At 62.9% G+C, this 27,547-nt stretch overlaps 2 protein-coding genes across 7 annotated transcripts; one reads left to right on the top strand and one right to left on the bottom strand.

The window, feature by feature from the left end:
- The first annotated feature begins 389 nt into the window (after positions 1 to 389).
- Positions 390 to 6,608, top strand: Apba3 (amyloid beta precursor protein binding family A member 3). 3 transcript variants are annotated; one of them, XM_063228907.1, is made up of 11 exons: positions 481 to 749; positions 1,190 to 1,261; positions 1,574 to 2,174; positions 2,257 to 2,296; positions 4,063 to 4,208; positions 4,285 to 4,371; positions 4,444 to 4,605; positions 5,237 to 5,416; positions 5,491 to 5,703; positions 5,811 to 5,930; positions 6,290 to 6,608. In XM_063228907.1, the coding sequence occupies exons 3-11, from the start codon at positions 1,608 to 1,610 to the stop codon at positions 6,500 to 6,502; spliced, it is 1,728 nt and encodes a 575-aa protein (XP_063084977.1). In that variant the 5' UTR covers positions 481 to 749; positions 1,190 to 1,261; positions 1,574 to 1,607; the 3' UTR covers positions 6,503 to 6,608. The 3 variants fall into 3 exon arrangements, 2 of the variants coding, with proteins under 2 accessions (XP_063084977.1, XP_063084976.1); XR_010040425.1 differs by lacking the exon at positions 1,190 to 1,261 and having other exon boundaries at positions 390 to 749; positions 5,167 to 5,416; positions 6,290 to 6,362; XM_063228906.1 differs by lacking the exon at positions 1,190 to 1,261 and having other exon boundaries at positions 488 to 749.
- Positions 6,609 to 6,672: 64 nt separating this feature from the next.
- Tjp3 (tight junction protein 3) lies at positions 6,673 to 27,415 on the bottom strand. 4 transcript variants are annotated; one of them, XM_063228896.1, is made up of 21 exons: positions 27,269 to 27,415; positions 20,177 to 20,233; positions 19,983 to 20,092; positions 18,859 to 18,961; positions 18,255 to 18,609; positions 17,471 to 17,574; positions 16,575 to 16,740; positions 16,380 to 16,491; positions 15,852 to 15,910; positions 15,312 to 15,378; positions 15,019 to 15,175; positions 14,686 to 14,794; positions 14,174 to 14,411; positions 13,569 to 13,780; positions 12,300 to 12,395; positions 10,803 to 10,873; positions 10,444 to 10,654; positions 10,260 to 10,360; positions 8,648 to 8,938; positions 7,249 to 7,295; positions 6,673 to 6,879 (listed from the first exon to the last, which is right to left on the bottom strand). In XM_063228896.1, exons 2-21 carry the CDS (start codon positions 20,222 to 20,224, stop codon positions 6,777 to 6,779), a joined length of 2,760 nt encoding a protein of 919 aa, XP_063084966.1. In that variant the 5' UTR covers positions 20,225 to 20,233; positions 27,269 to 27,415; the 3' UTR covers positions 6,673 to 6,776. The 4 variants fall into 4 exon arrangements, with proteins under 4 accessions (XP_063084966.1, XP_063084968.1, XP_063084965.1 ...); XM_063228898.1 differs by having other exon boundaries at positions 20,177 to 20,236; positions 27,269 to 27,404; XM_063228895.1 differs by lacking the exon at positions 27,269 to 27,415 and adding an exon at positions 22,378 to 22,534.
- Between the last annotated feature and the right edge of the window lie 132 nt (positions 27,416 to 27,547).

Here is a 27,547-nt window from a genome sequence, read left to right as displayed (position 1 = left end):
TGGTCTTGAACTCACTATGCAGTCCCGGTTTGCTTCCAACTCGTGGCGATCCTCCCGCCTCAGCCTACCTAATGCTGTAATTACAGATATGCACCATCGCGCCTGGCTTCATTAAACTTTGGTACACATGCTCAATTCCTGTAGGCTATCTCCTGTGTGATATTCAAAGTATATTCCGTTGGCTTTTTGGACTTTTTCAATTATTAATTTGCTTAAAATATCACACTAGTAGGGTGTCCCAAAGAACCCACTTTTCGCTGTTCTTTACTATTTCCTAGGCCTTCTTCTTCACTTGTCTCATCACTGCAATAAGAAACAGGCAGCAGGCTGGGGATTTATTTCTGCGGCGTGAGCTCCTCCCTGGCAAGCGCGGTCATGAGTTCGATCCCCATACCAAAAAAGAAAAGAAAAAAAAAAGCAACAGGCAGTGATCAGTGACCCCATTTTGCAGAAGTGGGGCAATCTGAGCTCCTCTGCAGGGTTGAGTGTACAGGATTCGAACACGCTGCTTTGGGACCCGGCACAGCCCTAGCGCCGTCGTGTGGAAAGACTGGCTGAGAGGACTACATTTCCCAGAAGACACCGCGAGCCCGCGCATGCCCAGAGTCGGGGAACCGCGGGAACTGCTCAGGGGACGGAACTAGACGAGCTACCGCTGCTTGACAGCGCCGTCCGGGAAATGCCAGGGCTGGGCCAGGGACTCGGGGTCCTTGGGACCGCGCGGGGTGGAGGTGACCTCGGTTTAGAAAGTGAGTATGGAAGTGGGGACTCTAGGGCCGGCGCCGTAGTCTGGGATCCGAGGCCGTAGTAGTTTGGTGTGATCGGAAAGTTTAGAGACTGGGGTGCGCCTTTATTTTATTTTTTATTCCCCCCATACTGGGGGTTAAACCCTGGGGATTCACGCTGAGCTCCACCCACAGCTCTTTTTATTTTTTATTTTCAGACAGGCTCTCTTAAGTTGCTCAGGCCGGGTTTGAACTTTGGATCCTCCTGTCTCAGCCTCTCAGAGCACTGGGGTGACAGGCGGGAGCCACCGCGCTCCAATGCTGAGTTTTGGATCTGAAGTCTTGCTTTGGTGCTTGGGCATTAGGTTCGGGGTCACCAAACTAGGGAATCTTGAGTCTGGGGACCTGGAACCCACATCCGGGTCTGTAGGAACCAGGTGCCCAGCCTGGGTTCCACGTTTCAGGGCTAGCGGACTTGGGGGAGCCACGGCTGGAGTGAACAAAGCCCACCTAGGGAGAAGAATTGAGAGTGACAGGTACAAGGGACAGCCTGGGGTTCGCAGCCTGCCCGCCACAGTCTCTCCTCCATCCCCATTCTGTGCCTCAGTGTGCTCGTCTGTAAAATAGAGCCATAAGCCACGCATGGCCGTGTACACCTGTAATCCCAGCACTCGGGAGGCTGAGGCAGGAGGAATGCATGCAGTTCAGTGTGAAGGCCCTGGTTCTATCCCAGTCCTGCAAAAAAAGGATTGGGAGGTGGCATAGCATCTGTGCAGAGCACCCCGGGAATTAAACGCCAGCTTAATGGACACGGCAGCAGCCGCCTTTACCTGGTCTCCGTCTTTCAGCCCTGAGATGACGGCCTGAGCTCGGGTTCCAGGCATGGAGTTCCGCACAGCCCCCCAGCCCGCCTCAGGGCCTCCAGCCATGGACTTGGAGGCTCTTGAGCCCCCTGAGGACGCCAGCCCTGACCCCCCGTGGGACCCACTCTCTGGAGGACCCGGCAGCCTGAGTGAGATGGAACTTGATGGATCCAGCGTCCAGGACTTGGTGCAGCAGTTCGAGGCTCTGCCAGGGGACCTGGTGGGCCTGTCCCCAGACAGCACCCCCTGCCCACTGCATATCGCTACTGGCCGTGGCTTGGCGCCCCAGGAAGTGACCGCTGTCCCTGGGCTGCTGTCCTCGGAGGCTGGCGGGGATGCCCTGCTGAGCCTGCTGCGGTGTGAGGAGTGCCCTGCTCCCGAGCCCTGCCCCCACCGGCCCCTGGAGCCCGCGCCCCGCCTGCTGCAGCCCCCTGAGGACCCTGATGTGGAGGCTGCACCCCCCGACTGGGCGGAGCAGGGCTCTGCTGAGCAGGGCTACAGCAGGAGCTCAAGCAGCTCCCCTGAGCCGTGGCCAGAGATGACACCTCTGGTGACACCCGAAAAGCCACCACCGGCTGGGGTCCAGGTAGCACCTGCCTCCTCCAGGGGTCCCCTGCAGCCCAGAGCCCGGCAGGAGGACTCAGCCCAGCCCCTCTTCTGTCTTCTAGAACCCCGAGACCTTGGCTTCGTGCCCTGCCCTGCAGGAAGGTGAGTCCCTCCCCCCCAACTGGGCCTGGGACTCGGGGTCTGGTCAGCCACAGAGGGCACCCGAGTCCAGCACCCAATGAGAGCGAGGTTTGAGAGGCTCAGGGTGGTGTCAGGCCATTGCCACATGGCCTACAAGCAGAGATGCCCCCGAGAACCCTCTGCCATGAGGCAGGAGTCGGGCACGGCCCTTGACAGCACTGGGTGGAGAGCACAGATCTTCTGCAGGTCAGATCCACCCCGCTGTCGCAGCAGCCTCAGGAGCTGCAGTGCCCCACGCCCCAAATCCCAGCCCTCGGGAGGCTGAGGCAGGAGGGTCACAAGTTCAGGCCTGGATGACTTGGCAGGACCCTCTCAAGATAAAAAATACAAAGGCCCCAGGCGTCGCTCAGTGCCGAATGCTTGCCAGCCTGCTGGAGACCCTGGTTCTGCCCCTCGCTCTGCACAAAGAGAAAAGGAAAATAGTATTTTGCGAAGGTTGAAAATGGCGTGTGATTTCCGTGGTTGTTAATAAAGTTTTATTGAGACTCAGCCTCAAACCCTGCTCTGGCTGCTGAAGAAGCTGGGTCCAGTCTGTGAGCTCCGGTTTACTCAGAGCTTCCTGTCCTTAGGGCCAGGAAAATGAGAATATCAGCCACTGGGACCTTTATAGAAAAGGCTGTGTGTTTGCTCTCTAAAGGCACAGGAAGAACTAGCTCTGGCCATCTGGAATGTTCTGGAATGTTCTGGAATTGGGTTAAATCAGTTATTAAGTTCTGAGGGGGAGATGAGGGTCCTGTGCCCCTGAGAAGGTTCTAGAATCATGAGTGGCGCTGTGATTCTCCTAGACAGATCCAGAGTTTCCTGTGTTGCTTGTGGTTCTAGATTTTGTTTTGTGTTGGTTTGGTTTGGTTTGGTTTGGTTTTCTGAGACAGGATTTCACTCTGTAGTTCAGGCTGGCCTTGAATTTGAGGGGATCCTCCTGCCTCAGCCTCCCGAGTGCTGGGATGACAGGCGTGAGCCACCACACATGGCCATTTGTGGTCCTAGATTCAAGGGCCTCGGGCTGATGACACTGCCTGGTTCCAGTCGGACCAGAGAATTCTAGATGGTGGAGCAAGCAGTTTATCTGCTGTTCTAGAACCCAGAACCCGGGACAGAGCTGTCCTGTTCCCGCGCGGTCACCAAGTTCCGCAGCAGAACTAGACAGGAGAAATGCAATAGGCGCTTGTGTGATACTAACTTTTTTAGATAGCCATATCAAAAGCACTTTAAGATGAGAGGCCCACACCTGTCACCCCAGCGCCTGGGAGGCTGAGGCAGGAGGCTCGATGGGAGTTTGCGGCAGCCTGGGCGACTCGGCAGACGCGGTGGAAGGCGTTTCCCGAGCCCAGGTGGCTTCTGGGTGGCGGGTGGGACTGTGATGGGCTGGTTCCACTTTCCAGGGGCGAGCACCCTGGGGTTCTGGACACTCTGGAGATTCTGCCCTTGGACCTGGCAGCTGTCTCCCTCCACTGGCATGGACTGGGGTCTCCTGTTGCCCTGGGCTGCCCGGAGCGGGGTGCAGATTTGGGGGACCCCGAGCTGCTGCTGGCTTTGGAATCCTGCGCGGGGTGATCTCAATGCAGATCTCTAGTAAACTGCAAACCGTCGCTTCTGGTTTGGGGTCTGCGCGCGGGTCTGGACCTCAGAGGGCCCGGCCCCGGGGGCGCTGCCGGGTGGCAGGGCTGAGGGTGGACCTGGGCAGGCTGGGGGGCGCCTGAGGACTGAGCCGCCCCTGTCACCCTCAGTCGCTGGGCCGTGTGACCACGAGGACCTCCTGGACGGCGTCATATTTGGGGCCAAGTACTTGGGCTCCACGCAGCTGCTGTCCGAACGGAACCCGCCCCCCAGCACACGCATGGCCCAGGCCCAAGAGGCGGTGGACCGAGTGAAGGTGAGGCCGGGCAGGGGACGGCGGGTCCAGGGCCGAGGGCGGGGCCCCCAGAGACCCAGCTCTTCCTCCTGCCCAGGCGCCCGACGGGGAGACGCAGCCCATGACGGAAGTGGACCTCTTCGTGTCCACCAGGAGGATCAAGGTGCTGATGACCGACTCCCAGGTAGGGCTGGGCCAGCCTCCTTGGGCCGCGGGGCGAGGCCAGGTAAGGCCCCGCTCACTGCCCTCTCCCCAGGAGGCCATGATGGACCACGCCCTGCAGACGATCTCCTACATTGCTGACATCGGCCCCGTGCTGGTGCTCATGGCCCGGCGTCGGCTGGCCCGGAAGCCTGGAGCTGGAGACCGTGAGCACTGCCTGTACAAGATGTTGTGCCACGTCTTCCACTCAGAGGATGTGAGCAGCCAGGTCCCCGCGGGCTGTGCCTGGCACCCCCAGCTGCCTCCCTAGCCTTTCCTGCTCTTGGGCTCAGACGGTGGGGCTGAGAAGTCACCTATGACCACACTGTGGCTTCCTGGTGCTCTTAAGCCTTGTGGCTAAGACATAGCCACTTCAAGGCTCCACAGTCAAGGCCAATCTAATTCCTAGCAGGACTGGGAAGGTTCTAGGTGGAGGGGATATTAGAGCTGGCGCTTTGTAGGGTGAATAGGAGTTTGTAGACAAGGCCCTACCCGTGAATGCTGTTTTTGGGTTTTTGTTTGTTTGTTTGTTTGTTTTTTGTCTTTTTCCTTTTTATCGGTACCTGGGATGAACTCACGACTGCCTGCTTGCAAGGCAGGCACTTATGCCGCTGAGCTAAACCCCAGCCCCAATGCCCAGTTTTGCTGATCTCCGCCTAAGGGATGGACAGCCCCAGTTAACAGTAGTTAAGTTCATGCTCCACTTGTCCTGTGAACCTTCCCACAGCCTTTGCTGAGGGGTGATAACTGCCTGCCATTCTTGCTATATATTTCCCAGGGTTGCAGCTGCCTCTCCCCCGGCTCTCCCCAAGCCCCAGGGCAGGCAGCACGAGCCTCTCCCCCCGCAGGCGCAGCTCATCGCGCAGGCCATTGGCCAGGCCTTCGCCGCGGCCTACAGCCAGTTCCTGCGGGACAGCGGCATCGACCCGAGCCGGGTGGGCACGCGGCCCGGCCAGGGGGCAGCCGGCGCCGGCCACCTGCACAACGGCGACCTGGCGCACTTCTCCAACCGCGACAACTGCAGGGAGGTGAGGCGGCCGCCCCGCCCCCGGCCCGCCCGGCCCCGCCTGCACCCGTGCCAGCAGCTGCCCTCTGTGCCCAGGTGCGCATCGAGAAGCGGCGCGGCGAGGCCCTGGGCGTGGCGCTGGTGGAGTCCGGCTGGGGCTCGCTGCTGCCCACGGCCGTCATCGCCAACCTGCTGCACGGAGGCCCGGCCGAGCGCTCGGGCGCGCTCAGCATCGGCGACCGCATCACGGCGGTGAACGGGGCGAGCCTGGTGGGGCTGCCGCTGGCCGCGTGCCAGGCCGCCGTGCGTGTGAGTCCCGGGCCGGCCCGCACCCGGGCGCGTGGGGAAACTGAGGCTCGGGAGGCTGCAGCCTCCGCAGAGGCTGCCTCGTGAGGCCAGTGCCCTCCGTCCCGCAGGAGGTGAAGCCTCAGACGTCGGTGACGCTCAGCATCGTGCACTGCCCGCCGGTCACCACGGCCATCATCCGCCGACTGCATTCCCGAGAGCAGCTGGGATTCTGCGTGGAAGATGGCATCGTGAGGGGCGGGGCCGGGGCCGGGGCTTGGGGTGGTGTGGGCATGGGGGCGGGGCTTCAGGGCCTGTGCCATAGGTGGGTGGGGTTTGCATGGGCGTTCTATGGGCGGAGCAAGTACTGTAGGCGGGGCGGGACCTTCAGTGGTGTCTATAGGTGGGCCCTGGCTTCAGGGGGCGGGGCTGGGTCTTTCAGGGCGGGGCAAAGGCTTGTAGGGGCGGGGCTGTGGGCGGGGCAGGGGCTTGTAGGACTGTCTCTCTACGGGCCTGGGCAGTGGCTGTGGCACGGGTGGTCGGCAGCAGCACTGGGAAGGGCCAGGGCAGAGCCTGTGTGTGGGGCCTCTGAGAACACCCCTTTCCCCAGATCTGCAACCTTCTCCGGGGCGGCATTGCTGAACGCGGCGGCGTCCGCGTGGGCCACCGCATCATAGAGATCAACGGGCAGAGCGTGGTGGCCACGCCGCACCAGCGCATTGTTGAGCTGCTCACCGAGGCCCACGATGAGGTGCACATCAAGACCATGCCAGCCGCCACCTACCGCCTGCTCACGGGCCAGGAGCAGCCCGTGTACCTGTGAGCCCGCCGCCCCCACTACTGTGCCTTGGCCCTGCCGCTGCTGCTGAGCCGGCTGGGACTCGACCCCGCCTGCTCGCTCCTGGGAAATATTAAAGCTTATTCAGCAATCTCAGTGTTGGATCTCATCCCGCGGCCTGGCCTCTGGCCCCAGCTCTTCCTGGAAGCCAGCGCTGTGAAAATAGTATTTATTAAAGACCAGGAATATGGCAGGAGTGAAAGAGTCTTGGGTCCGGAAAGGCAGAGGGAGGGCCTGCAGACTGGCAACGCAGGTGAGGTCACAGGTCAGTGGCCGGACCCCAGTCATAGCCTTCTTCATCTGAGGACTCCATATCTCGGGCTCTGGTAAACTTTCTCCTCAAGGCTTCCCGTTCATAAGTCCTGGAGGTTGAGAAGGAAGAATAGAGGCTTCAGCTGGGGAAGATATGATTTAACTGGGACTGACTACTACGAGAAAGTGAGTGAGATTGGCCAGTTGTAGGTAGGGCCCTGAGAACAAACTCCTGTGCATCCTATAAAACCCCAGCCCCAGTGCCCCTGCAGGCAGCCTTTATTCCTCCCAGGAAGAGGACCTCTATTCTTTTGGCCCTGAATTCAGGAGCTTGGAGTGGCTCTGTCGCTCTCTATCATGGCCACTAGGTTACAAACAGAAGCAGAAACCACAGGTTGGTCCTAGACTGCTTTCTTAGCTCCAATGTCTGAACCTACGGGAAGGGCTAAGGACCGGCTCTTGAGCACAGAGGCCCTTACCGCATGCTGTCTTGGCGCTGCTGGCCCTCGGGGTGCCGCCTGTCCACCTGGAGGGAGAGGGGGAAAGGTTTGTGTCAGCCCCCAGGGGACAGTAAGTCTGGACTCAACCCCTCCCCACCTTCCCATGTTGTTCACAATTTTAAGTGAAAGTTGAGGCGGGGAGAGGGAAGGAGATCTTAGGTGAGCCTGTTAGATCTAGGTTTCCCCAGAAGGCTCTTGAGGGCTCCAATTTGTAAATGTGTTCACATATGCAAAGTGCTGGGAACTGTCTGTCTCCAGAGTGAGCCACCATGCACAGTGGAGCAGGTTGGGCACTGCAAAACCTTACTGAGCACATTCTAATCAAAGACATCATAGTGTTGTTCCTTTCTTCCAGTACTGGGAGTTGAACCCAGGGCCCTCGCCCTGAGCAACAACCCTTTTTACTTTTTATCTTATAATGGGATCTTGCTAAGTTGCCTGGGTTGGGGTCGAATTTGTGATCCTCCTGTCTCAGCCTCCCAGAGTGCTAGACTATTTACCAGGAGAAGGTCAGGGGACGGGGCATCCTTGGATCCCCAGGGGCAACTCCACTTAGACGGATAAATCCTGGAATAAGCATTTGAACTCCAACTGCAGTTGACAGAGACTCGGGCTCAGGACTTGAATTTTTACAATGCCATGATACTAAGATTTTGTTCTTTGTGCCAGAAGAAGAAACTGGCACAAAGGTCACAGGGCTCTGCCCTTGCGTCCCCCGCTTCTGCATGTGTGGATTCGACCAACTGTGGCTGCAGAATGTGGAAAGAACATCCACACGGAACATGAACAGCCTTCCGACACCTCTAACGCACACAGCGTCCCGCTGTCCAAATCACATTCACATGGCGTCAGCTTCCCGGCCCAGATGCTTTAAAGTCTACAAAACCCTGGGTGGTTTGGCGGGGCACACCTATCATGCCAGCACTCTGAGAGGCTGAGGCAGGAGGATCACAAATTCAAGCCCCACCTGGGCAGCTTGGAGGCCTTGGCCCCTTTAATGCATAAAGTCTGCTGGGGGGGGGGCACTGGGGCAGGGTCCACTGCCAATAGTGGTCGTGGACATCTGTGGTACCCACGGGTTGGAAGCTGTCACCATGGTTACTGAGGGGTTTTGTTTTTGTTTTTGTTTGAGAGAGGGTCTCACTATGTAGTTGAGGCTGGTGTTGAACTCGCTATGTAACCCAGGCTGGCTTTGAAGTCGCAGGGACCCTCCTGCCTCAGCCTCCCGAGTGCTGGGGTGACAGGCATGGGCCACCACGCCCGGCTACTGAGGGGAGCTCTGCTAGCTTTAACCTCATCATTGGCCCCACAGGCCGCGGCCTCCCAGCGGGTGTTCCCCCTCCAAGACCCTGGCGGGGCCCAGCCAAGCGCTGCTCACCGGGATGCCGCGCTGAGCCGGGATTCTCCCATCATCCCTCGGGCTCGGAGGCTCCTCCACGTGCACCGGCTCCGAGGACCGCGCCAGGGCCGGCCCCGAGGGCTCCTCGTCCGCGTCCGTGTGGAGCCCGCCCTCGCCGTCCGTGTAGCCCTCGCCGTCCGTGTAGACGCCGCCCTCGCCGTCCGTCTCCTCGTAGTCGCTGTTGGCGCGGCTGTCGCAGCTGAGGTCTGCAGCGCTGTCGGCCAGGCCGCGGCCGGGCAGGTCCAGGCTGTCCTCGGGGGGGCCGTCCAGCTGCGTGCGGGCCGGGACAGCGCTGCTGCGGCCGGCTGGGCGATGGCCGCCCCTGCAGCCCCGGTCACCAGCCACGCGGCCAGCCGTCTCGGCTCCGGCTGGAGCCCGCTGCGCCCGCCTCGCCACCCCGACCCCCGCTGCGCCCCGCCCCGCCACCCCGACCCCCGCTGCGCCCGCCCCGCCACCCCGACCCCCGCTGCACCCCGCTTCGCCACCCCGAGCCCCGCTGCGCCCCGCCTCGGCCACCCCGACCCCCGCTGCGCCCCGCCCCGCCCCCCCGACCCCCGCTGCGCCCCGCCCCGCCCCCCCGACCCCAGCTGCGCCCGCCTCGCCACCCCGACCCCCGCTGCGCCCCGCCCCGCCACCCCGACCCCCGCTGCACCCCGCCTCGGCCACCCCGACCCCCGCTGCGCCCGCCTCGCCACCCCGACCCCCGCTGCGCCCGCCTCGCCACCCCGACCCCCGCTGCACCCCGCTTCGCCACCCCGACCCCCGCTGCGCCCCGCCTCGCCACCCCGACCCCCGCTGCGCCCGCCTCGCCACCCCGACCCCAGCTGCGCCCCGCCTCGGCCACCCCGACCCCCGCTGCGCCCGCCTCGCCACCCCGAGCCCCGCTGCGCCCCGCCTCGGCCACCCCGACCCCCGCTGCGCCCGCCTCGCCACCCCGAACACCCCTGCGCCCCGCCTCGCCACCCCGACCCCCGCTGCGCCCCGCCTCGGCCACCCCGACCCCCGCTGCGCCCGCCTCGCCACCCCAAGCCCCGCTGCGCCCCGCCTCGGCCACCCCGAACCCCCCTGCGCCCCGCCTCGCCACCCCGACCCCCGCTGCGCCCCGCTTCGCCACCCCGAGCCCCGCTGCGCCCCGCCTCGCCACCCCGACCCCCGCTGCGCCCGCCTCGCCACCCCGAGCCCCGCTGCGCCCCGCCTCGGCCACCCCGACCCCCGCTGCTCCCCGCCTCGCCACCCCGACCCCCGCTGCGCCCGCCTCGCCACCCCGAGCCCCGCTGCGCCCCGCCTCGCCACCCCGACCCCCGCTGCACCCCGCTTCGCCACCCCGACCCCCGCTGCGCCCGCCTCGCCACCCCGACCCCCGCTGCACCCCGCTTCGCCACCCCGAGCCCCGCTGCGCCCGCCTTGCCACCCCGACCCCCGCTGCGCCCCGCCTCGCCACCCCGACCCCCGCTGCGCCCGCCTCGCCACCCCGAGCCCCGCTGCGCCCCGCCTCGCCACCCCGACCCCCGCTGCGCCCCGCCTCGGCCACCCCGACCCCCGCTGCGCCCCGCCTCGGCCACCCCGACCCCCGCTGCGCCCCGCCCCGAACCTGGTCCTCCGCCGTCCAGATGGGCCGCGTCTGCTGCTCCCGGATCACGGCCTTGAGCTCCTGGTACCAGGAGTCGCTGGTCCCGCGCAGGGGGATGGTGGCTGCGAGAGCAAGAGCGGGCGTCAGCCTGGCCCGGGCACCCCGGCACCCCCCGCCCCCTCCTCGGGGACCCCGGCACCCCCACCCGTGAAGAGGTGGCCGCTGTGCTTCTGCAGCTTCTGCGCCTGCGCGTAGAGGCGGCGGCTGCTGCGGCGGGAGGCGGGCGCCAGCCACTCGCGCAGGGCCTTGAGGGCCTGGCGGCTCTCGGGGGCGCAGAAGGCCACGATGGGGTAATACTGCACGTAGTTGAGGCGCTCGATGGCCGACGGGGTCACGTCCAGGAGCGCGTGTTTGTCCTGTGCAGTGGGGCAAGAGCAGAGGGAGGAAGAAACCCGGGTCAGAGTGAACCCCACGCTCACCCCCTCGCTGGAGGTCCACGTGGCCGGATAGCCAGGCCTCGGTTTCCCTATCTGTGACACAGGACGTCACCTGGGAGGCACTCACCTTCTCTGCAATCACCCGCACCGTGTCCAGTTTGATGATCTTGGACGGGCTGTCGACCCGAGATACGCTTTCTGTGGAAAGGTGAGGTGACTGTAGCTTCATGAGATGCCCCCGGCCCCTGGCACCACCACCCTTCCTATCTCTGTGGATCTGATGACCCTGGGCTGACCTGAGAGTGGGACCCTGCAGTGCGTGTCCTTCCCCGAGCAGCACAGCCTCACGGTCCACCCACACTGTAGCAGTAATAGGAATCCCTTCCTTTTTCCCGGCTGAGTAATATTCTGACATACACACAAACCCTGCTGTGTGTATCCACGCCTCTATGGGTGAATGCATGGGGTTTCCCACTTCTGCCTTTGTGAACTGTGCAGCTCTGAACATGGGTGTGCATATATCTATTTGAGTGACTGGGCTCGAACTTGTGGCCATCTTCCTGCCTCAGCCTCCTGAGTGCTGGGATTACAGGCATGTGCCAGTATGCCCAGGTAATGTTTGATTTCTTCCCTCCCCGACAATGGATACGGGGAATAGACCCAGTGCTTTACCACTGGGCTACACCTCTAGTCTTAAAAACAAAAACTGAGTCTCACTAGGTTGCCCAGGCTGGGCTTGAGCTCGGAGTCCTCTGCCTCAGCCTCCTAAATTCAATGCTTGATTCCTGCATGAATGACTGATCTGTTGCCCAAGAAGGCAGCACAGTGCCCCCTACTGGCCAGGCACAGGTTCCAGCTGCCACTATCTTCTGATTTTTGTTTTACTCCACCTGGTGGGGGATGGCATCTCAGGTGGCATGGACTTGTACGACTAAAGAGGTGCCACCTTCGCTGCCCTCTGGACCACTTCCGGTCTCCTCCCAAGAGCTGCCTCCAGCTCTCTTCTCTTTCCCGGAAACCATCTGTCAGATTTGGTTTACAAAACCGCTCCCGGATGTTGCTGAGTCCACAGGGCCGGAGGACGCAAGAAGGGAGGGCCTCCTGCCCCCAAACACCCCACTGCCCGGGGGTTCAATCTTACTTGAAGCCCAGCACTCCAGGAGGCTGAGGCAGGCAAGTTTGCGACCAGCTTGGGCAACTCAGCAAGATCCTGTCTCAATTTTTTTTCTTTTTGTATTTTTGAGACGGTCTAGCCGTGCAGGTCAGGCTGGCCTTCAGCTCACTTTGTAGCCCAGGCTGCTCTCGAACTCACAGCGATCCTTCTGCCTCAGCCTCCTAAGTGCTGGATTACAGGCATAAGCCACCAGCACAGCTTCCCACCTCAAATTTTTAAACAGGAATAAAAAGGACCAGAGGTTCAGCTCAGTGGCCAGTGCTCACCCAGCACACGCCAGGCCCTGGGTCACTCCTAGCACCAGGAACACAGAGAGTGGGCCTGCAGATTTCTGAGCCCTGTGCTAGCAGCAGTGCTCCCATAGCCGTGGGTCCTTCACCCCCTCTGGGCACGCCACCTGCCCCGGCTAATGCCATCCCGCAGTCCATGGCCTCACACCTGGTTTCTTACCTGCGATCTCAAACTGCTCAGGCATCTCCGCGGTCAACTTTTGCATAGCGATGTCTGCCACAGGCCCCAGGATCACCACCGGGCGCTTGAAGCTGGCTGGGGGCAGCATGACAAGAGTCAGGATCCATTATGTGGCACAGATGGTGAGGGTTTTGAACGGCTACCTGTGTACTTCTGGTATATAACATGTATAGCCAGGTGCGTGGCTGCCCCGTGGAAAAGACTACATTTCCCAGGCTCCCTTGCAGCTAGGATTGCCCACGTGACTCTGCTCTGGCCAATGGCATATAGGCAGAGCTGAAGCACGCACAGCTGGCTTTGTCCTTAAAGGGGAACTAGCTGTTATGGGGCGCGCCTTGCATTCTGAGAGGCTGAGGCATGAGGATCATCAGTTTGAGCCCAGCTTGGTCAACTTTATTTTGTCTCAAAGTAAAAAATAAGAGGTCAGGGCGGTAGCTCGGCAGGAAGGCCCCGCCGTTACCCACGCCAAGCAGGAAAATCCCTGAATATATCACGGCTGTACTGGCCGTGCTGGGGGCGGCGATGCAGGGCTGGGCCCCCTATTTTGAAGATTTCTCTCCGGATGTTGGGGTCACGGCTGAAGAGGGCACCGCAGGGCTTCCGTGGGGGTCACTCCCAGCCGTCCCGCCACCTCCCCGCCACCCCGGGTCCTCAGCTTTCTGCTGATGCCTGCTGGGCCTGCGCTCAGTCCCTCTCCCCGGAGCCCAAGAGCTGATCTCCTGGCCTTCCCACCCCGGCCCGGGCAGACTCTTCAAGCTGAGTTCAATTCTATGTATCCCTGCTCCCTCAAAACCTTGGGCACTAAAATCTAGCGCCCTACATCCAAAGTATAGACTGTTTGTACTGAGACTCGAACTCAGGACCTCACGCTTGCCAGGCAGGTGCTGTGCCACTGAGCTATATATCCCCCGCCTGATCTTCAAAGTATAATTTCAATATGTCATCATATAAGGATTACTAGTGAAACTTTATTTTTCTTTTGTGTTGCTGGGAATGAAATACAGGGTTTCCCTTTTTTGTCTGTTTTTTTGAGCCAGGGTCTCAGTAAGTTGTCCAGGCTGGGCTGGAACTTGCCACGCTCCTGCCTCAGCCTCCTGAGTGCTGGCATAGCAGGCGGTGCCACCACACCCGGCCCGCAGTGGTTTTTAAGCAACGAATCCCCTTCCTGTCTCCCCGTACCCTGGGGTACCGCGGACAGGGATCTCCGGCAGCAGAGGGGACGGGTCAGGGCTCGAGCCCCAGCCTCACCTTCTCTGAGGACCACACGCTCGTAGGGCGGGTAGTGGCCCTGCTTGGTCAGCGCCGACAGATCCTCCCGGCTACGATGGCTCGTTTTCTTGGCCCCACGGCGAAGGCCACGCAGGCGCCAGAACTCGGCCCGGGCACTGGAGCCAGAGGACGACCCGGGACCCAGGCCCGCGGCCCGCTGTGCCGCCTCCAGACTGGCCAGCTGCTCGGCCCTGGGGGCGAGGCACAGGGAGGGCGACCATGAGCTCTCTGGAGGCTGAGGCAGGAGCAGCACTGTGACTTGGAAGCCAGCCTGGGCTCCAACAGCGAGGCCCTGTCTCAGGGTCACAAGCAACCAGCAACCTGGTGGCACCAGCCTGTCATCCCAGCACTCAGGAGGCTGAGGCAGGAGGACTGCGAGTTGGCGCCCGGCCTGGCAACCTGCAGACTCAGAGGGAGCTGGCAGGGCGCTCACGCCAAGGCCTGGGGTCCGCCCAGTGCCCACCAACAAAACAAAACGAAGCAAACAAAACAACCCGCCACTGTGGCCGCTGAGCCCGGCTCGCCCTGGTGGCGCTCACCCAGATCCAGCACGGATCCCACAGGGAAACTGAGGCCGGGCACACCTGGTCTGGTTCGGGATGACGCCCCGCTCCTGCTCCCGGAGGTCTCGGTCCATGCGAGCCGCCAGCCAGAGGCTGCCCCGGGCCAGGCCGTGCCCAGCGCCCGGGTACAGCGTGTCCACCACGTGGAAGACGTCCCCGCGGGTGAAGCCCAGGCCGGAGGGCGGGCTCGGCTCCAGCTCGAAGTGCGTGCGGATGTAGAAGGAGTCGCCCACGCGGGACTGCACCAGCTTCCTGAAGACTGCGGCGGGGGTGAGGCTGCGGGTGCCACCTTCCCTCCCCCAGCTCCCCCCCCCCTCCTCCTCCATCTCCTCCTCCATCTCCTCCTCCTGCATCTCCTCCTCCTCCATCTCCTCCTCCTCCATCTCCTCCTCCTCCATCTCCTCCTCCTCCTTCTCCTCATCCTCCATCTCTTCCTCTCCCTCCTCCTCCATCCTCCCTCCTCTCCCCAGCATGGCAGGGTCCCCCCCAGCAGCCTGGGCAGCCCCTGGTGCTGGTGGCCGGCGGTGACTCACTGTCCTGCTTGTGCTGGGTCAGCAGCTCCACGTCCTCCCCGGGCGGCAGCGCCAGCAGGAACTGCACGGCCTCCTCCCGAGTGAGGCTGCGGAAGGGGGTGTCGTTCACCTGCCGGGGAGCGGTGCGTGAGGGGCCCGACACTGAGGACGGCTCTGGGTGTCCCTGAGACACAGAGGCCTCATCTTGGCCCAGAGCGGGGACCCCAGTGCCGATGTCGGGATCTGGGTGACCGAGCAGGGCGCAGTGGCGCACAGCTGTCATCCCAGCACCGGGGGAGGCTGAGGCAGGAGAGTCTCAAAAGCAAACCCAGCTGCGCCCCCACCCTGTGTCACCTGCAGGATCTGGTCCCCCTCCTGGATGCCCTGCCCCTCGGCCGGGCTGCCGGGCTGCACGCCAGACACGAAGATGCCCACGTCATTGCCCCCGGCCAGCCGCAGCCCGATGGTGGCGCCCTTGGTGAAGCGGACCAGGCGCGTGTCGGGGCTGTAGCTGCGGGCGGAGGACAGGCTCAGGCTCCACCCGGAGAGCGGGGCGCTGGGGGGCCGGGCTGGGGCCGGGCTGGGGTGAGGGCCGGGCTGGGCTGGGGTGAGGGCCGGGCTGGGGTGAGGGCCGGGCTGGGACGCACCCGCGGGCCTCCAGGCTCTGGCGGCTGGGGACCCTGTGGACGCGGCCGCTGCTCCCCCGCGGGGAATCTGAAAGACAGGGCGGTCCCCTGCACTCTGCGCCTCTGCCCGGCGTCCTGCCCCCCCCCAGGCCCCCCACACCTCGCCGCCCGCTTCTGTTCACAGGTGTTTTGTTTTTCTTTTTTTGCAACACAATCTCAATGTTGGCGCTCGCCTGTCATCCCAGCCCTCCCGTCATCCCAGCCCTCGGAGGCCGAGGCAGGAGGATCGCTGTGAATTCCAGACCAGCCTGGCTACAGTGAGCTCAAAGCCAGCCTGGCTGCACAGCGAGACCCGGTCTCCAAGAGAGAAACAGAAGACTCAATGTGTAGCCCAGGCCGGCCTTAGAATCCCAGCGATCTGCCTGCCTCGGCCTCCGAGCGGCACCCAGCCGCCCTCTGCTCCCTAGGCCGTGGCCCCACCCTGCCAGGCTGAGCCGCAGTGGCCGACCAGAGAAGCAGGGCGGCCCTCAGGCGCTCACACCCGGCCCGGCCTGTGCTCACCGGCTCCTGAGAGGGCTCCGGAACCCGAGGACCTTTCCCGTCTGGGCTCGGGGCTCTCCCTGGTGGGGAACAGATTCGAGGAGAGGCAAAGTTAGATCCGATTTTAAAAAGCACTTCAGCCAGGTGGGGTGTCGCACGCCTGTCATCTCAGCACCGGGAGGCCGAGGCAGGAGGATCCCCTGTCCAGGCTACATGACAACAGCTCGCCTCACAAAAGAAAAAACCCTCTAATTAGTCAGGCGCAGAGGCAGGACCTGGGGTCCCAGCTGCTGTGCAGGCCGAGGCAGGAATATCTCAGGTATTAAGCTCAGCCTGTGCAATCTAACAACTTACCAAATTAGTACTGGCTTCAATCCCTAGTACTGCAGAAAAAGAGGAACGGGGGCCCAGAGGCTGCGTGCTCGGTGCACCCCACGTGAGGGACAGGGGCAGCGGGGCCGAGTGCCCAGCGGGGAGCCATGACCTTGGCCCTGAAGCCCTGGTCTGTGGCCGTCCTGGTCCGAGCGCCAGCGGCCACCGCGTACGCACCCAGGGGAGTCGGGCTCGCTGGCCTCCGCGGGGCTCCGCTGCCGGTGCCGGGGTGGTGGGGGCACATGGGATGGAGGCGCCTGTGACATCTCCGAGTTGAGGTCCGAGATGTCTGGGGAGGGGACAGGTCAGCCCGTCACCCGGATGGGACATCGAGGCCCGGCCCCCTGTGCTCTGCCCCCGCCCGCCCCTCACCCTCCAGGAGAGAGTTGTCACTGTCACTGTCGCTGACGGCCGGGGGGATGTTGACCAGGAACTGGCCCCGGTCCCTCAGCACCAGCAGGGTCAGCTTCCCTTCCGACTTCTGTATCAGGCGCCGGGTGTCGCTCAGCGACAGGTTCTGGCTGGACACCCCGTTGATCTAGAAGGGACCGGGTAGGAGTGAGTGATGGGGACACTAGAAACAGATACCTCAGTGGGTGGGCTAGAAACAGACAATCTGCAGGGGTGACCAGAAACAGACACTCCCCGTGTTAGAAGTGGATTCATGTTGAGGATGGAGATGGCACCCAGAAACAAATATAACCCACAGTTTCTAGAAAGGCTACCTCACGCCATTGATAACATTTTCCCTTGAAGGTATCTGCTTTCTATCACCCCAGGGATTGTGAGTTTCTAGTGCCCCCACAAAATTGTCAGTTTCTAGTCTGTCCTAAGCCATTAGCAAGTTTCTCAGGGTCACTAGAAACAGAGAAATCCAAGGAGACACTGGAAACAATCATCTTGGCAGTGCTGTGGAAGCCAAATGCTGGGAGTCCCTGAAACAGACTTCCAAGGGAGACTAGACTTGAGGCAAGGCAGTTCTTCCAAGCCTTTGAGCCCCATGCCCCTAGGGTGGACCCAGAAAGCAACAATGTAGTCAGCTGGACACAGGACTCTGGAGCACAGCAAAGCTTGGGGGGTACTAGAAACAGCCAATCCCAAGGGGTTCCCAGAAACTGACATTTTGCAATGGATTCATAAGAGCTGGAGAAAGGGCAGATCTATGCCTAACTATCTCCCAAGTGACCAAGGCCTGGCTCTGGGGGCCTCAGTGGCACTGCCCAACCCAGCCTCAGCCTTCTGCCCACAGGGTGGGAAGCCAGGGTCACCTGGAGGATGAGGTCCCCTTCCTGCAGCCCACGGTGCCGGGCGGCCAGGCCAGAGTCCGTGATGTGCTTGATGTAGATCTGACTGCCCAGCTTGACCCCGAACTCTGTAGGGGGAGGGGGGAAACTGAGGCAGGAGGCCCTCACCCCATCAGCCGATGACAGCACCATGGCTTCCCCCCAGTACCGGGGACTGACCCCAGAGAGCACTGAGCTACACTCAGCCCTTTGCACGTTTGTGAGTCAGGGTCTCCGTATGTAGCCCAGGCTGGTCTGGAAACCTGTGGTGACCCTCCTGCCTCAGCCTCCTCCTAGTGCAGGCGTCACAGGCCTGCGCCCCCAACCCTGGCTCATTTTTTCTTTTCTGCCCAGGTCTTCTTTTTAAACATGTTTTCCTTAAATTTGAGACAAAGTCTCACTAAGTTGCCCGGGTCGGGCTGGAACTTGCAATCCTCCTGCCTCAGCCTCCCGAGTAGCCATGATGACCCCAGCTATCTGCATCTCTTCCCGTGTCTCGAGTGATGGAGCCACAGGGGACCAGGAGGCGCAGGGCCTGGGGCCAAGCGCAGCCACGTGTGAGCGGGCTGCGGGCCGTGCTGGCCGTGCTGGCCGTGCTGGCCGTGCTGGCCTTGCTGGCCGTGCTGGCCGTGCTGCCCGTGCTGGCCGTGCTGGCCGTGCTGGCCTTGCTGGCCGTGCTGGCCGTGCTGGCCTTGCTGGCCGTGCTGGCCGTGCTGCCCGTGCTGCCCGTGCTGGCCGTGCTGGCCGTGCTGGCCCCTGGCGCCCGCACCTTCACTGTTCCTCCGCTTCACCAGCACGGACTTCACGGGTTTCATGGCCACGTCCTGCCGGGGCAGCCGCTTGTACCCCGACACCAGGGCCAGCCCGTCGGCCTCAGATCCGCTGCCCGGGCTCCTGCGGCCCTGGCTGCCGGCCCGGGTCCGGCGTGCTGCCCTTGGCCTGCGGGAGCGCTGGCCCCAGGAGCGGCCGGAGCCGCTGGACGAGTCCCCGTCGTAGCCCCCGCCCTGATCCGCCTCCTCCTGCCGCCACCGCTGAGCGTCCTCCTTGTCCGAGTCCTGGTGGCCCGGGCCGGGGGCGGCCGGCTTGGTGGCCGGCAGCTGGACCTTCCGGGGCCGCTTTACCGTCTGGGGGGCAGACAGGAGGGTTCAGCCAGGGTAGGGGGTGACTCTGGGTGACCCCAGGCCCTTTGCACTGAGCGACGCCCCCTCCCCTCGGTATTTTTATTTCCGGGCAGCCTCTTGGTAAGTTGCCCAGGCTGGGCTGGGCCTTGGGACGCTCCTGCCTCAGCCTCCCACGGTGCCGCGTTGGGCCTGGGCCACCGCTCCTGGCTCATGGCGTGGTGCCCAGCGGGGTGGCCTCCCCTACCCACTCACGATATTGGCCATCCGGGTGCAGGTCTTCAGGAGCTGAACGGCGAAGGCCGAGGTCATATTCTCCACAGAGACCCCATTTACCATGACCATGTGGTCCCCCATCCTGAGGGAGGGGTGAGCGGGCTCAGGCGGGGGCCTCACTGGGTCCCCACGGTCCCCGGCACGTCTTGACCCACAACGCCCAGCTCTAACCTGCCAAGGTCCCCCGGCCCTTTAGGCCTCAGTTACTGCATCCGTGAAATGGGGCCAGCTGGGAAATCCAGCATGGACGACGGACAGTGAAGTGACAGTCGGGCCTTTTTGCTCTTTTCTCATTTTTTAACTTGGTTTTTCCCCCGCCTGACCTCACCCTCCCAGCCCCCAGCCTGCCTGTGGGCAGAATGCTCCTCTCTGCAGGGGAACTCAGTTCAGCACTGGGGAACTCAGCACAGCACCCAGGCTGCCATCCACAAACACAGGAAAGAAGATAAGAAAGGACGAGGGACCTTGCTGGACCTGGAGACACCTGAAAATATACACTGGACACTTTGGCCAGCTCTGCCCACTGCGATGCCAGGTGGCCAGGGAACTCTAAAGTCAGATCTTCCCGTCTACGACCCCTGCCTTCTCCCTGTCCCCATGAAAGGGACTCGAGTCCCTTTGTCCCGGGCAGACGGTCTCAACACGCTCTCTGCCACGTTGCCTCTCCCCGAGCCCGGTGGCCTCTGCTGGTTAATTATGACACATGCGGTTCAGGCCGGACTCAAACCTGCCGTGGAGCCCAGGCTGGCCGAGATCCTCCTGCCTCAGCCTCCGAGTGCCGGGATGGCAGGCGTGCGGCACCCGTGTGGGCTTTCTCCCCAGGTCCGTCTGTCTGCCCCTCGCTTGCCCCTGTTCCTCTTCCTGGGCTCAGTGGAGTCTTTTTCACCCGTCAACCCCTCAGGTCCCAGAGCCATTTTAGCCACAAAATTTCCAGCAATCTCAGCCACCACGAGCCCCAGGGCCACAGGGGCCACCACAGACCAAGAAGCAGCTGGGGACAGGAGGGCGGGGGGCAGCACCCAGGGCAGATGTGGCCTGCAGGGGCCAGGCGCTGGGCCCGCCACGCCCTCGCCTTGCCTCGCCCGGGGTGACCCGGTGCTCACCGCAGCCGGCCCTCCGCTGGACCTCCCGGGATCACGTCGGACACCACCACGGAGCCGCTGGACGCATCCCGGCCTCCGGAGATGGCGATGCCGAAGCCTCGACGCGGGTCCTGGGTGACAGGGTGTGGGCGTCAGCGTCCCGGCGGGGGCACAGGGACAAGGGCACCTCTGGCACCCGGGCAGGGCCTGCTCACCTTGGAGAGGGTGGCCGTGTGCTGCTCCCAGATGGTCACCTCCTCCATGTCTGCCACCTGCTGGAGGGGACAGGGCAGGGGCATCAGGCCTGGCCCTCATCCCACAGCCCGTTCTCCCCAGAGCAGACACCAGAGGGCGCTGTGCCCTCCCTCCTCCCCGCTGGGCCCTCTGGGTCTCCCACCTTCCTGGGACCAAAGCCCAAGTCCTCCCCCAGCCCACAGGGCCCTGCACAGCCCATCTGTCCCCTCCATTCCTCCCTGCTTCCTCTGATCCAGCTACAGGGGCTCCTCAATGCTCCTACACTCTGCCAAGTTCCATGCTGCCCCAGGGCCTTTGCACGGCTGTGCCCACCACCTGAACCTCTCTGCCCCAACTTTTACTGGCATCTGTCTACACTGCACTTCCCAGACAAGGTCACCCCTGGCCACCATCTGCTATTTCTACTCTGTGTTCCCCCACAAAACGTGACCCCAAGATACTGTCTGGACCTGAGAGGGCAGAGATCATTGTCTGCCTCCTCCAAAGCCAGTCCCTGGATCCAGCAGGGACCCTGTCAGTATTTGCCAACACAATGGGTGAGCAAAGGTTTCCCTGGTGCCCATAGCATCTCAATTAACTGGAGGGGTGCAATCTCCCACCCCCATATTCCGGATGGAGAGAGAAGCACAGAGACTCACGCTCACCAAGGGAGGGCAGACCTGGGGTTCGTTGCCTGTCGCTCTGCCCCCCACCTTTTTATTTTTGTTTTGAGACAAGGTCCCAGCCCGGGCTTGAACTTGTGTGATCCTCCTGCCTCAGCCCCCCCAAAGTGCTGGGATGACGGGCCGCCATGCTTGGCTTCCAGAAAGGATCTGTTCCACGCTTTGTGTTTTATTTTCCCTGATTCAGGGCATGCGTGCACAAGGAATTTTGATTTCCTGGCTTCACCTTAAGCAATGTCCCCAGGGGGCCAGGGGACCTGGGGGAGGAGGGAGGCAGGTGGCCCAGGCGTGGCCCTGCCTGTGTGACTTATCTCCCTGGATACCAGGGGCTTTGTGCAAAGCCCTCCAGGCTCCCTGGTGTCCCAGGGATTAACCCAGCTGGCTGGCTGAGTTTCCCGCAAACCACAAACCGCTGGCCCTGGCTGGCTGTCCCCTGTGTCACCAGGGACGCCCTCCTTGGGATTCTGGGAGCTGTCCCCTGTCACCCAGGCCCTGGCCCTCTGGCCACCCATCATGCCATTCCAGACCCTGGCAAACTCCTATTCATCCTTCAAAGCCCAGGGGCTACTGTCTTTCTCCAGCAATCCAGCCCTCCACTCTTACACACGCTGCAGCCTTCCCTTCGGTTCTAGAGTCCGAATCCAGCTCTGGCTCCCGCCCGGCCCCCTCCATGTACTCCTCAGTCTGGGGCCTCCCAGGATGGGCACGGGGGCAGCTGTAGCTCAGTGCCCGGGATGGAGGAGGAGGACTGGGCAGGTGTCTCTGGAGCCCCACCCTGGCCAAGGTGAGCTTGGGGGAGACTTGTGCCCGCCTCCTGCCATCTGCCCGACACAAACACCTGGAGGAGCCGCCCCGAGGGAGGGCTGGGCGGCCGAGTCAGCCAGCCTGGCACGCGGCTCCCGCCCCCTCCCCGCCCTGCCTATTCAAGGACAATGTCCCCGCGGGAGGCTGGGGGGACAGATTTCTGCTGCAGGGGATCAGGCCCCTCCCACTCTGGGCTACAGGAAGCCAAAGTGCTAAGCCTCGCGGCGGGGCTGGGGGCCCTGGGCTAAGCGCCTGCCTCAGTTTCCCCTTCTGGGGTCCCATGCAAAGAATGTCTTTGCCCCATGCCACGCTGCCCAGGCTCCTTTGCTCTTGTGCAAAATTGGGGCTCCAGCCGCCCCCCCGACAGTCACCGTGCAGTCACCCATAAACCGTCCTGCTCTAACATGACGCGAGCCCATTCCTCAGACTAGGGGCAGAGAGGGTGCGGTGCTGCCCCTAAGATGCCCAGCACCACTGGTACAAAAAAAACAGTGTTGGACCCCAGATCTACACAGTAAAGGAGGCAGAGTGGGGGCGGACAAGCCCCCAGGGGACCCCGGGCTGGCCGCCTCGTGCCTCTCTGGGCCTCAGTTTATCCATCTGTTTTATAGGTACAAGATGTTCTCAGCTCCTGGGTTCGACTGCCAACCCCGCTCCCCGCCTCCTCCCCGTCCTGCCCGCCAAGAGTTACTCGCCTGGAATCTCACCGCCATGGTCCACCCCGGGGGCTCTCCGGCGGCCCCTGGCCCGCGGGGGGCCTAGAAACAGCCAACTGGGCCGCACCCGGGGCAGGGGTGGGGGTCGCGGCGGGCTGGGATCCCCGCTTTGGCAGCCTGCGGCCCGCTCTGCCGCTCCCGGCTGCACCTGCCCCTCTTCCTCCTCCAGGTCGCTGGTCCGCCCCGCCCCGGAGCGGCACGCCTCCGGGAAGCGGCCTCAGCCCCGCGGCCTCCATCGTGGCCTCCAGTCCGGGACGTGTAATCCAGGCCGGGTTTTCCAAACCGCCGAGCCTGCGCCCGCGACAGGCGGTACAGAGCGGTCCCTGCTGGGCTGCGGGGAAAACCAGGCCTGGACCACAGCCGCGCTCGGAACGGAGCGGGAGGCTTGCTGGGTTTTCCATCCAGGAAACGGGCCCATTTTGAGGGGCGCTCTCGGAAAAGGAGAGTGTTGAGGCCCAGGAATGGCTGCCCCTGCTCGGGTCTCCCCATCTCCAGCAGGCCGGCCCGTTTCTGGGAAGTTTACAGCTCCATTTCCCAAAGGGGAAACTGAGGCCCTGGAGGCCGGGGCCGCAGGAACTTCGTACTCAGAGTTCTGCACTCGGTGTCCACACCCCGCCATTCCTCGGCCGGAAGGGCACGGCGGGCAGGGCCGGAGGACATTTTTGTAGGCTCCTGGGGACAAAGATCAAGCCTCCTTCCACCAGCCCAGCCTCGCCCTCTGGAGTCCTCGGTCGGACTTCCACCTGCGGGGAGGCAGGGCAGCCGTCGCCCGAGTGGGCCCCGCGGCTGCGGGCTGCACCCCAAAACAAGGTTAAGAGACAGGAGTGCAGCGGAGAGCTCCTGTCTCTGCAGCATGGGGGAGGCTGAGGCAGGAGGATCTCCGGGAGTTGGAGGCCAGCCTGGGCTGTATGGTGAGTTCAAGGCCAGCCCACATAGCAAGACCTTGCCCGCCCCCAAGAAATGAGTGAAGAAATCAATAAGCCTAATTCCAGCTGAGCCCCATGTAGCCTACGGTAGAGGGTCAAATTTAGACATAACCCCCAGCCCCATTAGTCAGCTCTGGGTAGGGAGAAAAGGCACAGATTATGAGAAAGTGCGGGCAGACAGGCAAGTCCTGGAGTGGGTGTTCTTGGGAGAGAGGGGCATCACAGCTGGGGTGTTGAAGATTGGTGAAGAGTTTGTCACATAACTGAGCAGGTAATTCTGTATAATAAAACCTGTGGGACCCCCCCCCAAAGGCCCCCTGGAGCAAAACACTTTTGCCCCGAATCCCTCTGAGGACCCATCAGAAGCAAGCTCTCACCCACTCTTTGCTCTTGCTGTGTGTCCTCAGGGAAGGTTCTTACCCTCTCAGCCGCCCCTTTGTGCATCTAGAATTGGGGAACACAAAGTCTCCTACATCCCAGAATCCTTGGGAAGAATAAAAGGGGCCTGGAATAAGTGCTTGCTCTCATCTGCTATCCTGAGCCTGCTGTGTGACCACAGACAGGTTCTGTGCCTCAGTTTCCCCACCTGCAAATGGCAATACTAATTGTCCCTGCCTCCAAGGCTTAACTGAGTGATTATGCCAGATGCTTGGAAAGCCCTCACCGCATAGCCGAGAGCATATGTATAATTTTTTCCATCTTTTTTAGACAGGGTCTCGCCATGCAGGTCAGGCTGGCCTCCAACGTGCAGCGATCCTCCTGCCTCAGCCTCCCCGGTGCTGGGATGACAGGCCTGGCGGTAATGGTGTCCACTTCCCCACCACTCCGGTCCTCCAGCTCACAATAAAAATCCACCCTGTACCTGCCACTATGATCAACCAAGCTCAGTTATGTGACAATCAGCCACACAATCAAGAATTCGATCAACAAAGTGTGAGACACCTGCGGAGGCCCAGTCCAGAGGTCGGAGCGCAGGAGCCGCAGGGCCAGCGTCCAGGAGCTGGGGACAGCGCGGTGGTGCGGGGTGAGAGAGTGGCCCCTTCTTAGTGGCCCTGAGGAGACCAGGCCTGGGGTCCAGGGACTGGGTGGGGGTTTGGCAGGAGGCGGATTTGCTTGCAGGGAGCAGGCTGGTGTCAGGTCAGTGACCAAACAGGTCTGACCGGAGCAGGGCATGGCCGGGAGCCGGCCCTGTGCTATTTATTGGGCACCACTGCATGCCGGGCCGGGCTGTGGAATGTGTGGGGACAGACGCACGCCTGGGATTCCGGCAGGCACTCGGGAGGCTGAGGCAGGAGGATCACTACCAGTTAAAGCCAACTCTGGCAGAGTGAGGCCCTGTCTCAGCCCTCTTCTGGAAAAAAGCACAAACTAGGTTCCTGGGAGCCCCTAGCGGTGGGAGAGGGTGCAGGGCCAGGGGGCTGATACTCTTAGCGGGTGGCACAGGGGACGGATATTATTAGGGGGGGCCGGGGTGACAGGCGAGAGAGGAGGCTGAAGCAGGCCGCTGTGAGCAGCAGCACGGCTATGCAAAGGCCCTGGGGCAGCTCAGAGCCCATCGGGATGCAGGCGCAGTGAGAAGCCCGGTGGCTGGAGCAGAGGGAGGAAAGGCGGAGGGGAAGGGCGGGCCGTGCAGGGCCCCGCGGGCTGCTGGAGGATTTAGGCTCTGGTCCAGGGAGGTGGCCGCCACGAGGGCCCAGCGGGAGGACCGGCCTGGTGCTCAGGGCGCCCTCTGGTGGCCGCTGCGGGGAGGGCAGGCTGTGAAGGGCGTCGGGCCCGGGAGGGCGGGGCAGGCCAGAGCCCGGAGGAGGCGCGGAGAAGCCCAGGGACTGGCACCGGGAGCTCGCGGCCCAGAGGGCGTGGGAGACCCAGGGGCCCCAGAAACCGCCCCGGGGTCCCCCATCCTTTACCCCTGTGGGTTATTGGTCAAAGCGAGGAAATCAAGCTGGGCGTGGGAGGCTGAGGCAGGAACACCTGGGGTGCAAGTCCCGCCTGGGCCCCACAATGTCTCAGAGAGAGTCTCTCTCAAAATGGAAACATTGAAAAAATAAAACAGCGGGCTGGGGATTTAGCTCAGCGGCATAAGCGCCTGCCTTGCAAGCAGGCAGTCGTGAGTTCGATCCCCGGTACCGATAAAAAGGAAAAAGACAAAAAAAAAAAAAAAAGAAAGAAAAAAGAAAACAGCTCAGTGCAAAGGCCCTGGGGCCAACAAAAAAAGAAAGAAAGAAAAAACCCAACTCAGAAACCGACCCTGACACAAGCCGATAGAGTCAGCTCCCCCCTGCCCAGGCTGTCCTCAGACCTGGACCGGCCAGGTGCTCCAAGGTGTCTCTCTGTGAGGCTTCGCCAACGAATAGATGGGGTGACTGATTTGGGGACCCCCAGGAAGTTTTGGGGAGCAGTCGGGACCGGTGTAGAGGCCTGATGGGAAAACCCAGCCAGAGCACAGTCCCAGAGCCAAGTGGGCATTGGGGAGGAGACTCGGGACTGGGGGTGTTGGGGTGGCACATAGGGGGCGCTGGGCACTGAGCGGGGGACCGGCCTGAAGCCAGCGCCCAGCACCCTGCCCAGGTGCTGCCCCCAAAAAGCCCTCTCGGTCCAGAGTGGGAGCTGAGGTGACTCAGGACCCCCACCCCGCCCAGCCCACCAGGGACCCCAGGACCTCCCCACGACCCCTACTTGGGGCTTCTCAGTTCTGACCTCCTTTGTAGCTGGGTCTAATTCTGCCTTTTGGAGGGAGAGGAGGGGACCTTGGGGGAACCCCGGCCTTGGCGCTGAGCTGCACCCCGGCCTGTGTATATTTGATTCTGAGCCAGGTCTCACCGAGCCATGAAGTGGCCCAGGCTGAGAACTGGAGACCCTCCTGCCTCAGCCTCCCAAGTACTGGGTGTGACGGCTCCATCCCCCCGTCCACCTGGGCCCCGAGAGTCCAGCTCTGCCCCAGCGACCCGGCCCCCTGGTGCCCGGCCAGGCCCGGGAGGAGGCCGGAAGTGGTGGCCGGTGGCGGGTGGACTTTCCCCCGCGCAGCCACCGTGCTGGCCGGCCCTGCCTGCCGCTCCGGACGCCGCTCCCGGCCGGCGTGGCCCTGTGCAGCCCCGGGCAGTGGCTGCGCCCCCTCTGAGCCCGGTGGGACCCGATCCTGCGCTCTGAGTTCTGATTCGGGCGGGCGCCTGGCTGTGCCACACCCACCCGGCCTGGCATCTACCGTTTTATTGTTCCTGGTTCAGTGACACAGTGACGCGAGTCCAGGTCACACAGAGCCGGAAACCCAGATGGGAAAGTGGCCCCAAATCTGCCTGCCCAGTTGTCTGCGCCCCGGGGCCACAACGCCCTGGGGTGACCTCAGTGCCAGCCCCGCTCCCCGTGCCCGGGGCAGGACGCGACCCTGCCGCTGCCCTGGCTGTGCACCCGTTTCCTGGGACGGGGCTCTCCGTGCAGCCCAGGCTGGCCGGGACTGCAGAGAGCCTCCCGCCTCGGCCTCCGGGCTGGGCTGACAGGCGGCTCCCGGGCCTCTCGGGTGGAACAAAGCGGCCGGCCGAGCGCAATCGGACACTGGCCTCTCCGGGAAGCAGCCTTTGTCAACTTTGTTTGGAAGCAGGTGACCCAGAAAAACCGCCTGTCACCGCCGCCCGGCCTGGCCGAGCTGGGTCCTTCACCATCCCTGGGTGCCGGCCCCCCACTTTCTCGGCTCTTGAAGATAAAGCAAACCTCTCGTCAGGCTCCTGGGGCTCCTCTAGGACTGCGACACCCCTAGAAACTTGGGGGGCCCCAAGGAAGGCCCAGGGGACACGGGGGGGAGCCACCTGTGCCAACAATGACCCTTTGGGGCCGACGGCTGGGCCACTGCCAGCTGCTCGGAGTCCCTGCCCCCCAGGGGACACTTCGGGCTTCCCGGGGGAGCAGCGGGGCCTCGGGGTCCCCGGGAGGGAAGCTGTGCCCAGACTCACCTGCCTAGCGGGGTGCACGGGGTGCACGAACTCCAGGCAGGCGACAGGAGCCCAGACCGGGGTCCCCGCCTCCCCTGGGCGGCCGGAGGGGCCCCACCTGCAGCTCCGGCCCCGGCCGGCTCCCCCGGTGGCCCAGTTTGTCCTCCGTGGTGGTGGCCACAGGCACAGGTCCCTCTCGCAGCAGGGCTGGGAAATGGCCCGGGCGGGCGCAGGCGGAGGGCGTGTGCTGTCTGTGTCGCAAGGTGTGTTACCTCACGTGGGAGCCACCGGCCTTAACCC

The sequence above is a fragment of the Cavia porcellus genome, unplaced genomic scaffold, assembly GCF_034190915.1.
Source record: "Cavia porcellus strain 051 isolate PalLab524CR breed Dunkin Hartley unplaced genomic scaffold, mCavPor4.1 scaffold_17, whole genome shotgun sequence".
NCBI lineage: Eukaryota > Metazoa > Chordata > Mammalia > Rodentia > Caviidae > Cavia > Cavia porcellus.
The sequence above is the reverse complement of the archived record's forward strand: the minus strand, read 5'-3'. Positions and strand labels throughout refer to the sequence as shown.